At 42.5% G+C, this 12,931-nt stretch overlaps 1 protein-coding gene across 8 annotated transcripts in view; it reads right to left on the bottom strand.

The window, feature by feature from the left end:
- KCNMA1 (potassium calcium-activated channel subfamily M alpha 1) overlaps positions 1–1,553 on the bottom strand; it is a 446,296-nt gene extending 444,743 nt beyond the window's left edge. For all 8 annotated transcript variants that reach the window (XM_090144990.1, XM_090144991.1, XM_090144985.1 and 5 more), the window contains exon 1: positions 910–1,553. In XM_090144990.1, the coding sequence (XP_090001116.1) occupies positions 910–1,218 (309 nt within the window). In that variant the 5' untranslated portion in view covers positions 1,219–1,553. The remainder of the gene's footprint in view (positions 1–909) is intronic.
- Positions 1,554–12,931: the final 11,378 nt, after the last annotated feature.

Genomic DNA, 12,931 nt, shown 5'->3' with positions numbered 1-12,931 from the left:
ACCTAGCAACCATATATTAAAAGGTGTGTGTGTTTTTTGTGGGTGTCCGTGTGCCAGGAATAACTGAAGCAGATATTATTCCATTTGTAATCCAAAAAATGTGAAAAGGGAAGGGGAGAAACTCCAGCTGCCGGTCTATTTTGGGGTCTGTCAAAATCCACTTTCACAAATACACAGTCTTAACACTTTCTATCCCATTTGTCTTAAACAAAAATGAAAGTCTGGAGCCAGGTGAGCTCTCAGCCTTGGCCTGATGGAGATCTTCAGAGCAGAAGCCGACCTTACTGCACGTACCACACTTTCTTCCTGCTGGTAATAGGCAAAAACACAAAAGGTCGCTTCCAAGATATCATAATTAGGTTAGAGAAATGTGATCTAGTGCCTTACTCATGAATGTACTCCAGCAGATACACCTCTAGATACTTACACCTAATTTCTGAGACAGAAGTGTGAGAGATGAGAATCTAGAGTTGTGTAGAACTAACCTTTAAAAGATTGACTGGAATGACAAGTTCACCTCGTTAATTTTGCCGAAGTTTCCCACACAGAGAACAGAAGGCTCACACCGCACAACGAGCACCGTCGCCCGTCCGCCACGCGCGGCCCCGGCGGTTCGTACAACTTCTGAACCGCGCCGTCCCAGCGCGCTACCACTTCGGTGCCCCCAGAGCCGTGTCTCCATGTGGGCGAGGGGAACCGGGGGCACCTCTCGGGCTCGCCCACCTCCGCCAGCCTCGCTCCCCGTGTCGCAGCCCCATGCGGCCCTGCAGAGCGAGCACGGCGCTGCCGCCCACCCACCCGCAGCCCCGTGGCACTCCCGCACCGCCGAGAGCTGTCCCGGGCAGAGGCTGGGCTCCGCTCCTCCTCACCGCCACACCGCCACCGGGAAAAGAAGGGGAGGGGAGTTACCTTGTTTTTGACCCCGCAGTGGCAGCAGACAGTCCACAGGTACTTTAGGGTCCTCCACAGCAGGATGATAAACAGTCCCCCAAAGAAAGTGACCATGGATGAGGCGAGGAAAGCCCACCACATGCGCTGTCCGCGGCTATCGCAGGGCACCTCCATGGTCACCGGGATGATGAGCGCATCCATCTTGGGCACATTAACGGGGGAGGAGGACGAGTCTGTGTTGAGATTGTTGGCGTTGATATTGTTACTCATTCTAATGCCGCCGCCGCTGCCGCCCGGGTAGGAGCCGCCGCCGCTACCATTTGCCATAGCTAACAGCGAGCCGGGCGCGCAGGGGCTGCCGAGAGCTCCTCCCGCCGCCAGCGCCCCCCAAAAAGCCCATCACCAGCCATATTGCTGCCGCTCAGCGGGAAAGGGGAAATAACGGGAGGGAGAACAAAAAGCCAAATCAAAACAAACAAACAAACAAAAAATAATAGAGAAAGAAAAGCGACCGCCGCAATCCCCGGTCCCTTCTCGGGAGCCGGCAGGCCGGTGAATTCCGAGCGTCCTCCTTGCGCGGCGTAAATAATAGCAATAAAAATAATTAAAAAAAAATAATAATAACGGCAAGGTAGTCCGCTCCTCAGCTTCCCACCCCTTCCTTCTCCCGCATACGCAGCCCCCGCCCGCCCACCCCCGAAAAAATCATCCACCACCACCGCCACACGCCGATGCCGCCGAGCGTCTCTCCGAGATCCCCAGCGCTGCGATCCCGCTGCCGCCGCGGGGATCGCTCGGCCTCCGCCGCGGATCTTCCCGGAGGTGCTCTCTTATTATTGTTATTAGTCTTTAACTTGTTATTAGCGATACTCAGTCCCCCCCGCGCACCCTCCTCCTCCTTCTCCTCCTCTTCCAAGTCCAGCCCCTTCCTCTCCTCTTCCCCCCGCGGTGCCGGCAGCAGCCTCCTGTGGCTCCTAATTCATCCTCCGCTGGCCCATCTGCGCGGGCGCTGCCGCCGCCGCCTCCTCGCCCATCCTTCGGGAGCTCGCTCCAGGGCGCAGGCTGCCGTTCCTCACGCTGTTGCTCCCGCTCGCGCAGAGGCGCCGCCGGCTCCCGCCCCTCCTCCCCGCGTGCCGCCGGGGGACGCGCTCTGCGGGAGGGTGCGGTGCGGGACGGCCCGGGACGCCGCGCGCCGAGGGGGCGCCGGCTCAGACGGCTCTCCGGCTCCCCATGGGGCCGCCGGGTCCCGCGGGCGGCGAAGGAGGCGTGCTGGCGAGTGGCCGGGCGCGGCGCGGCGCGGCGCGACGAGGGGCTGAGACTGCTCACAGGTGGTGGCGAGCGGCCGCTCCGACAGGTCCCGCCGGCCCGGGCGGGTCCATCGCCGCCGCCGCCGCCGCACAGTGGTCCCCGCAGCCGCGGAGGGGCGGGGGCGGGCGGCCGGTTCGGAGGATGTCATGACGCAGCGGCTAACGCACGGCGCTGCCGCGGCCCCCGCTGCCGCGCTCCCCGCGGAGCCCATCTTGCCCGCCCTGCTCCGCAGCAGCCCGGCACGACATGGCCGGGGGCTGCCACCACCCCTCGGTGCCGGGGAACGGGGCTGAAGGACGGGCAGGGCCACGGAAGGCGGCTGAGCTGCAGCAGCAGGTGCCCGCGGTGCGGGAGGGCTCTGGCGGTGCCGGGCGGCGGGGAGCGAGGAACAGGCGTCGGGGCTCGCTCTGTTCCGAGGACTTTCTGGGATTTTTTTTTTGTGAATGGACCCGGGGAAGTGTGGCGAACGGCCCCGTAACGTTCCTGAAATTAACCCTTAGAAATAGGAACAACGATTGATAGTGACACGTTGGAGCTGGGAGAATCCAACAAGAAAATCCGGGTCGCTGTCTCTGGCTTTTTTTTTTCCTTTCAGATTTCCACTGTAAAGCAGATGATTATTTATTTATCTATCTATTTATTTATTTATCGATCTCTTTATTTATTTATTAAATAAAGTCCTCATTTGGCACACGGTCTGCTCACCCAGCTGCCTGCCCAAAGTGTCACGCAGATCCTCTCATCTTTCCATGGGTAAAATGCAAAAGCCCATCTGAGTGTGGCCTTCCACAGCCTGTGGAGTCACACTGTTGTGCACCGAGCAACCACAGCAAGATGGTGAGCTGGTAACCTGTGCCAGGAGTCACGACTGTTTCTGCGTCAGCCATGAGTTTGTTTTTATTTTTTACTTAAGTGATGGTAATGACATTCTTTGAGTCCTCAGAATTTGTTATGGGTCTCTAAACCTTTCATCTCTGTTTTTGTTTAATAACAATACTGTTGGTCTAACTCTGTGAGTTTACCACAATGCTGTACTTTGGTGTGTTCCTTCAAGGAAGGGCTTCCTTCTGCAGGAGGGTGTTAACAGGGGCCTCTGAACAGAAAAAGCATGAGCCAGCAAAGTGGAGGTACATACGTACAAGTGATGAAGCACTGCACAGCTATATTCCAGGAGAAGACAGATGCTCAGTTGCATGGTACACGTAGAGAAGCTGCTGCCAGCTGTAAAAGGGGGCTAACTGGAGGATTTTGGGGTGCAGAACACAGGTTGGAAAGAAGTATCACAGTTGGCACTCACAGCTTCCTGCGGTGATACCAAGTCCCCTGGTCTTTATCAGCCCTCCCTGCAACTAGAAAGCCACCAGTTACAGTGTCATAGTGGCAGGTTACACACCTGGGGACCTGAACCCAGTCCCGGTAGCCATGTGCTCTGGGTTTCTGGGTTGCAGTTCAGGGAGTGCTTGTCCCATCACAGTTATGCATCCCCAAGCCCATTCATCCACCAGCAAACCATGGAATGAGGACAGGACATCAAGATGCAGCCTTTCAATGCCTGATCTTCAGAAGGGCTGCAGGTGCTCACAGATGTCCTTAAGCTAGCAGAAATCTTGAACCACAGCACTGTACACACAGATACAAAGGATGGTCCCAAGGAAACGTTCAGGCTCAAGCAAGCCAAGTCCACTGAAGTATATAGACTATAGTCTCAAATCATTTGCTTTGAGCATGTTTACACAACATTTACAGGCTTAGATGGGGATAGGAAGTTTATTGTGAGCACCTGGACAAAAAACTGACTGAAGTTCTGCTCCTCAAACATTCATAATCTAATCAGCCAATACATGCATCGGGACTTGTAGTTCATAAATGTCACACTATACACCAGGGAGTGATCTGTGCTTAGTGAACTCCTGTTATTTAAGTAAACAGGTCTCAATATACTGCAAATATTTATGATGAAACTCACACTCAAAGATAAACTGGTTGATGCCTGGTGAAGCATTGTCACAGAGAAGGTTGTTTATTATGAGTTATCTGTTAAAGGCAAAGCATATATAAGGAAGGAAACTCTGTATTTTGTTCACGGATTTCAAGGTAGAAATACAAATGACACTTGAGTCAGTATCAGCCAAGTTAAGTGCCACAGGAGACTGCTCCCTGGAGATAAGTAAAGGACTGCTTTCTGGTGTCGATTTTTTATAAAATGTTCTTTAAAAAAATCCACTGGAGCAGACTGCTCCATCCACAGTGCTAACACCTCCATTTCACGTTGCCTGCAGAGCAAACCAGGTTTTCCAGCTATGTTTCCTGGAGCAATCTATTCTCAGTAAACACAAAATTTACACTGATTAGTCTTCTATTTACTATTTCAACACAGTAGACCAAAATTTACTTATTTGATTGAATAATATTTACAGAACGTAATGAGCACCGTGTTTAGCTGTGTTTTTTACACTATTGTCTGGGACACAATCATGTCAGCTTGACTTAAAGCTGGAGAGTTTGGTTGCTGAGAGTATTTTAGCAGCAAGAAAATTACTCCTCCTTATGTAAAATAGTTCCCTCTTGTGGATATTCTGTGCACAGTATCACACAGAAAGTATTTAAAATATTCATCCAACCAGGATCTTTGCAATTCGAATAAAGAAAGACCTCAATTCAGTGATGATCTTGACACGCAGGACAAACTTCTTGTTAGCAGTTCCACATACAGCTGAAGAAAAATGAACTATTGTGTTTAATCAGATATATTTGACCTGCAGAATTGCTTATCAATAACAATTTAATTAATTACAATAAACAAAACAAAGCTAAAGTTGTATAACTGCACCTGTATGACTCAAGTATAAATCAGAGAAGTTTGATTGGTTGGTTGTGAGAAGCCTTCTTTGCATTACAATAAAGAAAATCATAATTAAAAAAAGAAATAAGGAAGTGTAAAGAAAGGAGATAACAGAAGAACAGTAAGGATTAACGAGAGCCCCTGAACTAATTAATGAAGGCAGAGAAATTATTTGGAATGATGAATTTTTCATTAAAACTGAAGAACCCAAGCAAGTAAGAGGCACAGCTTCACTGGTGACAGAAAGGTATTCATTTGGCACGATGGTTAAAAAGCCCATATGAATGCAGTAGCCATGTAAGATATGCGTGTTCCCTAAATGATGACTATGTTATACAAAGAATATTCCATTTTGTTAAGAAATGAGCTGTGGGATACCAAAGACCTAGTCCCCAGTTCTGCCAATAGGCATCTGGTCTAATTCAGTCTGGGGAAAGGATGGAAAGCTACAGCATGGCATTACCATATTATTATCCTGAAGGAAAATGATAAATAAATAAATAAAATAAAAAGACAGAATCCTCTGATAGAATGCAATATACTGTAAACTTCTTCACCACAACTTTTTTTATGTTTGTATTTAAAATCTTCCCATCTGATTAAAGGTACAACATAAATTGAAGTTGAAAAAGCAGCTTAAAGCATTTCAACATTCCAAAAACTAAATATTTATTCATTCTCTGTAACACCAGGCTTTGGGTTGCTACCTGAACAGTCCTTTTGTAGGATGCACTGTTGTTATCTCCATTGGTAATGCCACTAGCCTAAATAATGAGCATTTGTGACCAACACCCTCCTTCTTTACATTTTTGTTACCACAGCAGAATGAGCTGATGGCTTTTATATAAGTTCAGTAATTGTGGCAGGGGAAGAATTTACACAGAAGTACAGGAAAATAATAATAAAAATTGCTTACTAGTCCATGGGCATGACTTGTGTTACTGAGCTCAGTGGGACATTTGTTCTTGACCTCATAATGCAGACACAATATCAGCTGGAACCAGACTTTACATACAGTCACAGATGCCTTGCATAATTAAGTATGAGCCTTGCTTTAAGAGTATTCCTTACTATTGCTGGCTTGTCCTGGGAGAAGGGTAAAAAAAATAAGACACTTATAGTGATTAGACAGGTACAGAACAAACAGCATGAGTTAACTCTGAGATATCTGTGATTTATGCAAAATGTTTCTCTCTGTGATGCTGAGCTGCTGTTGTTCAACAGCACTAAGTGTCGCTCTGCTGCCTTAGCCTTAAAGAATCTAAAGTGGAAATTTTTTCTGGAGGTGATAATAATGGGCACAGAAAACTAGCGTGACCATATAGCTATATATTTGTATATGACAAATGATTATCATTTGTTCTTTCTATAGAGTTTAGACAAACTATTTCAGCATATATTAATCAACAATCTCGTCTAGCTTATTTTGCATATCCCCAATCCCTAAAAGACTAAAGTACATATTTAGCATGACAATATATTGCACTCTCTAACACCTTCTTATCAAAGCACTTTGCAAATACGAATACATTCAACTTCATCACATCTCTCTGTAACGGTATACGTGAACACTATTCTTGGCAGCAAGATTATATAACGATTTCCTTGAATTAGTTAAAACTTTGGTATTGAAATCTATTTTGGCACTTAAGCCTGGCAGAATCCTCCAGCTGGCAGGACAAAGACATACCTCAGCAGAATGTTTTAATGGGTTGCCCAATCATTCAAAGCAATCATCTCCAGAATACTGGAACTCTCACGCTCAGTCCAGCTAAATAAAATATTAAAGAAATTGCCCTATTCATATTAATCCATGAAGTATGAAGAGAAATGTAAAGAGGTTAGTATTTGCAAACATAGAGTATTTGCCCTTGGCTTTTTCTTTTCTTTTTGAGTTGGTCCTTATACTTTTCTCGTAGTCTGGGTCCTTCAGTGAGCCATAACCATACTTCCTTGTCCACAGCTTTCCCTTACCAAAAGACCTGAGCCATGCAGTATTTGGTGGAAGCGACATTTGTTGCCAATAGGACCATTTCATACTGGAAAATAAGTGTGCTTCATGCATTAGTTGAATGTTAAGAAGACATCTGAAAAAAGGTGACAACAGAAGTGATTGCTTCAGGAACAGTATTAATTTAGCTATATTATACTTCCTAAGCTCTGGAAATGCTTTTAATAAATATCAGTCTACCCACACGAAGGGACTCTTGTCTTCTTAAAACCAGAGCGTGTTTATTACCACTGATACCAATGATTTTTTCTTCCAGCCAGGGATTTTGCCCCAGGGGAACAGAAATCAAAGTTGTAAGGAGGTATTCTACTTGAAAGTAGAATTGACTGTACAGCTCTTCTTAGATTTTTCAAAGTATCTGCATCTAAAAAAACACCACCACCACCAACAGCAACAACAAGCAGAGATGAAGAAGACAGAAAATACAGAAGAAGGACTGTGATTCACCAGTTTTTCACTCCCACAACTAGGTGAAATGGGTTGTTTTTTCAACCCAAGTAGTATGTGCTTTATAGAAAGCTATGTCACTTTGACATATGAAAGTATTCAAACATCAATATAAAGATTTCCTTTTCAAAATGAATAATTTGATTGGGTGAGCAAGCACTGCATACTGAGGAATAGGAATCTAACGTGTTGCTGTGTATACTCTAAGACACCTTAGGAGGAGGAGAATTATCTGGTCTGTTACAACAGAAAAATGCTACCTTGAAGACCGAAGAGGAGCAAGCATTGTTAAACCCAAGGAGGCTAATTATGTAACAAAGGAGATACAGGAATAGCACAGTTAAATAATGCATCAAAACAATACACAGAACAAATCAAATAACATGCAAAAAGACCTTATTCATTGGTTAGCCTTTTTCTGAGTGGGCCTTGACATCCATCTAATTAATGGAAAGAGAGAAGAAGCAAACCCTTCATTCTGCCCTGAACATAAGAATAGAATATCAGAGAAATGAGTAATATGCAAACAGCCACCACATAAACAGGGTAAAAATTCTCTGACCTTGCTTTCTGCCATTTAGGTTGTGTTATATTAAATCAGGATGGCCACATCACCCTGCAGTGTAATGTCAGGACTTCATTCTGTGCTCCTTTGCAGCTTTGTTCTTTGTACCAGTGTTGGCATCCTTTGGTGCTTCCAGGTTGGCATAGAAAATTCTGATAAGGAATACAGAAAACATTACTATCATACAATAAATACCTAAGTCTTCTCTGTGTGCTACCATCATGGAAACACCAAGTGGTGAGAGTGTATCTTCCATATCTTAGCACAGCTTCTGACAGCAGTGTTCCCTCTGTGACTTTCACTACCAGCTACAAGTAAAGCATTCCTGAGCTACTCAGTATTGCCACAGTGATCACAAAGACAAATTTTTTTAATGTAATTAATTTGGAAGGATACACGGTTATTGTATCATCTTCTAATATTTGCCATTCATTATACATGATAGCTGTTCACTGAAAGTGCATAGGCCAGATAGCTTTATGTAATTGCTTCTAGGAACCATTTGACTTTCACTCCAGATCTTTCTAAGGTATTACTAGAAGAGAAAGTTGGGAAAAGGCATTTCCCTTAGACTTGCAATTTGTTTAGAGATGCCTGTTTGCACTAGGCAATGCTCTGTCAAATCCAGCAGCCAACTCTGCCATGTGGCATTGCAGAGAGATGCTGCCGGCAGGATCGGTTCCTGCTATGGAAAAACTGCCCTGAAAGCCGCTGCCAGCCTTCATGTTCTGTAGGGTTCAAAAGTCTGTGGCATACAATTTTAAAAAATTATTTAGGCAGCAGAATGGTAGCAGCAGGACTGTACTGCTGTTTTGCTACGATTAGGATAGAGGAAAATTTCACCAGAAACATTTTAGTTCTTTTCATATAGATCCAAACAAAGACAGATTTGAAGATATCTACGTACTGAAAATATCTACCACGAAAAACAGTGCTGAGCGCTTGGTAATTGAATGTCCACCAGGTATAAATCCGCTTAACTCTGACAAATCAAACATCAGGCATACTAAAACCATAAAGGAGAGGACATATGCTTACAAGCAGCCACTTCATTTATTTGTCACACTTATGCTTTGTTCTCCCCAGGATATAGTCACATTAAGGACGTCAGTGTTTATTTTTGAGAAAAGCCTTAATATTATTTCAGGAAGAGCTGTATTTGCTAAGATCTGCTTTGCTTACTTGTCTCTCATACTTTTATGCAAGAGAATATCTGAGAATGGGAGATATACAACTGAAAATAAATTAGAACAGAAATAAATCATGATTACTTGTGTTACCACATATCAGCAAATACAATAAGTTTTGAAATGATGACTTTCAACATAATCAGAAGACATTCTGTCATCCCACTACATAAGCACGTACCTAACAAAGAGTCTCTCCAAATGGAAGAAGAGATAAGATCCAGTTGATGCTCAATCCTGCAAAATGCTGAGCATTCCTGCTTTGATCCAGCAAAGCATTTAAACAGGTGTCTAATTTTATGCACAAGTAATCTCATAGAATTCTGTAACCAAGTCACATGTTTAAAATTAAGCATCTGTTTTAGGTCCAGGGTGACAAGGCTCAGCACCTTGTATGATTAAGTGACTAGTAAGCTGAAGAGGTTGTGTAGGAGTCATGTCCTTAATTGCTTGCTGACTTCATCAACACTTAGATCTAACTGAGGCTGTATTTTCTGGTGTGCAATATGAAGGTGACCTTTAGTTCCAAAAGGAATATGACTTTAGGATTCCCTTTCCTGTTTGGAACTATATGTTCTTCCATTTTAAAAAATGATGAAATAATAATACCCAACTTAGTCACAATTTTGGAAGGATCAGAGATTAATTGACACTGCAGTTGTATTCCTGAGAAAAGATGAACATCTTGAATAATAGTCTAAACACATAATACTCAGTTTTCTCACTGACAGATCCAAATACATCCTATCACAAGTCAATGGTGCTGCTAAGCATCAGATATACACCAGCAGTCACAGACACATGCCAAATGACAGAACTCCACTAGTGTAGCAGTCTTATATGCAGTACTGAGCCTGCAGCTAACTATAAAACAAAATACCCTCAGCTTGCTCTCTAACTAACTGAAGTCAGGTCTGCAATGATAGCTGCCTTAAAAAGACAACAGAGCTTATCATTTTATCTTTTTGCTTCTCTTGTGCTAAATTCAGTGGATTGTTGGGATATTTAATGGCAACCAAGAGAATGAAACTCTAGTCAAGACCTCCAGCTGCACCCTCTAGGCAATATGATAATGATGAAATGGAGCTTTATGGACTGAATATTCTCATATGCTACATCTATTCACATACATGGCTTTAATTTAATTTGATATGTGGGCAGATGTTCATTTCTGTTTCCTAACAAACTAATTTTATTTCACCCTGTATTTCACCAAGTATGAACTTGGATAAATTATTTGGGAAGAGGCATGGATTGTTTGTGTCTTATTCACACAATTTTTCCTTTTAATCCAAGTCTGTAGCTGTATCATTGAAAGATAGATTATAATAATTTACGGGTGTGTGTCTAATAATAGACACAGGCTAATTTGGAATCAGTGTAGCGATATGTTTGGGGAAAAGCATAATAAAGCATTCTTTTTTTCATGAATGTTCACAGGTAGATATTCTGCAGATAATTTTTTTATTATTAACATGCAGCTTTAGGCAATGGAATATTAATTGTATTTAAATGTGAGACATTAATCACAAACTTTCCACCTAATCACCATCTCAGTCAAGTCTCATTCAAAGCTTCTGACAGTAAACTTTTGTGTATTATGTATATTGCCTTATCTCACACAACAGGTTTTCCCAGCACCTCTCACTAGAAGGAAGTTTGCTGTTATACATGTGACAATAAATTATTGCTTATCTAACGTCAGTATTTGAGGAACAACCATACAGAGTCTGCTGACAACTTACTTCTAATTTTTACATAAGGATTTTCTACAGTTTTTATAGTACATGAACATGTCCTTTTCATAAAGTATGGTTACCATTAAATGTGTATTATAAACTATTAATAGTCTCAAGACTTACTGAACTTTGTATCAGGACTTTTTTTTTCTCTGAATTTCCATTGTGGTATTTCAAGTGTTTCCTTCCTGTATCAAGAAATGGGTAACTCAGAACTTTTTAAGATCTATAAACTGCTGATGTTTTATAAGCATCTGTGTCCCTTGCAAAGATGCGTAAGTTATGTATTGCAAGCAATTGTAAATACAACATTTTTAAGAGTTGGAGACATTTACTACCGCAGAAAGATTGTGTAGTACAGAATCATCCCTTTTTCAATAGTCCAAGTGAAGCCTGGGAGGACCTCCATTCATGAGGTATTCATTCTTATCTAAAGCAAGGAAGAATTTTTGGATACATATATTCATTCCCAAAGACAGAATGGGCTGGTTACTAAATTGTTTCCCTAGAAGGAAACACGCTTTCCTTATCTTAAAAAAGTCATAAAACACTTTATCTTTTGTTTGCGGAAAGATTCAGGTATTTAGTGACAGGTAATCGTGAGCAAATTATTTACTAACTGCAACAGAGCAGTAGAACAATGAAAGTCTTTCAAGGGCAGGTTAAAATTAACATAAATAAATACAATTTTTATAGACACTATTTAGACCAAACACTTGGCTCATTGTACATCAAATTAGTGCCCTTTCGGTGACAAGCACTGTCAACTAATTAGGATGTGTTTAAATCCTGATTGATGTATCAACACAACACACTTCTGTGTGCACTGTGAGAATCACAGAGGCAGATTTAACCAGTTGTTATCGGTATCTATAAACTGAAAAACCTAGCCTAAATTATGTTATACAGGACAGAATTTTGCCATAAGAAATATAGTGGTAATGCCCACTGAGTGCTTTCACTCCTTTGATTGAGCTTTTTTTTTTTTTCCAAAGAAATCACTCAGATTTCAGAATCAGGAGCCTACCGACTTTGCTAAATCACCATAGTTACTGTAATTTTTGGAGTATAAATTCACATCACTATTACAAAACTGAATATATGGCATTTTGTGTATTTAAAATGTATTTCAAATTAAAGTTAGAGAATTAAGTCCTGAAAAGACATTATGCATATGATTACACATTATTATCAGCTTTTGGCTGCTGTCTACATTTTAGAGCAGAAGCTCATCTTGAAACACCATTTTTGAGATATTTTGTTCTAGTCTGTGGCAGCACAGTGATATAGCATCTTTAGCCATTATTCTGCAATAACAGGAAATACACAAGCATATAAAAGTGTGTAAGAATAACAGAAACTAATTATTGTCCAGTCTGAGAGATAATATCTTGGTATTTCAGGCCTCCTTATAATTACAGTAAGGCAAACAACTGTCTCTTCTAAAAAAAGCAGTTGTGGCCAGTGAGGACTTAACCGCTGTTTATCTATTGCACAAATTTCTTCCTGCCTCTCACCTAAAATTGGACAAGGACACTTATCATTGCATAAGCACAACCAAATGGACTAGGCCCACTTAATTCTTTGTGGTCTCTCCCACGCAATTTTAAGTACAAAACTTTGCTGACAAAAAGTCAGTCTAGACTGTAAACAACATTTGGCCAGAAGAATTTCATGGAAAAGCCCTGCTTCCCTAACTGCAGAAATATCATGGCTGTAAGGAAGTACATAGTCAGAAATCATTTGTGCTTCTCTGATCCACTGATGCCAAAATGCTTGCGTTTTTATTGACCCTGAGAGTATTAGGAATGTATCTCATAAAGAGTCTGAGATGTATCTGTCTGTGGTGACAGCAGCATCATGACAGTGTAGGCCAATAAATAGTCAGAACTCTGTTTTAACTCCCCCAGGCAGCCTTTTAATTTCACATAGACCAGAATG

The sequence above is a fragment of the Phasianus colchicus genome, chromosome 8 (assembly GCF_987193195.1).
Source record: "Phasianus colchicus chromosome 8, bPhaCol1.hap1.1, whole genome shotgun sequence".
Taxonomy (NCBI): domain Eukaryota; kingdom Metazoa; phylum Chordata; class Aves; order Galliformes; family Phasianidae; genus Phasianus; species Phasianus colchicus.
Note: the sequence above shows the minus strand (reverse complement) of the source record. Positions and strands in the feature narration are given on the sequence as shown.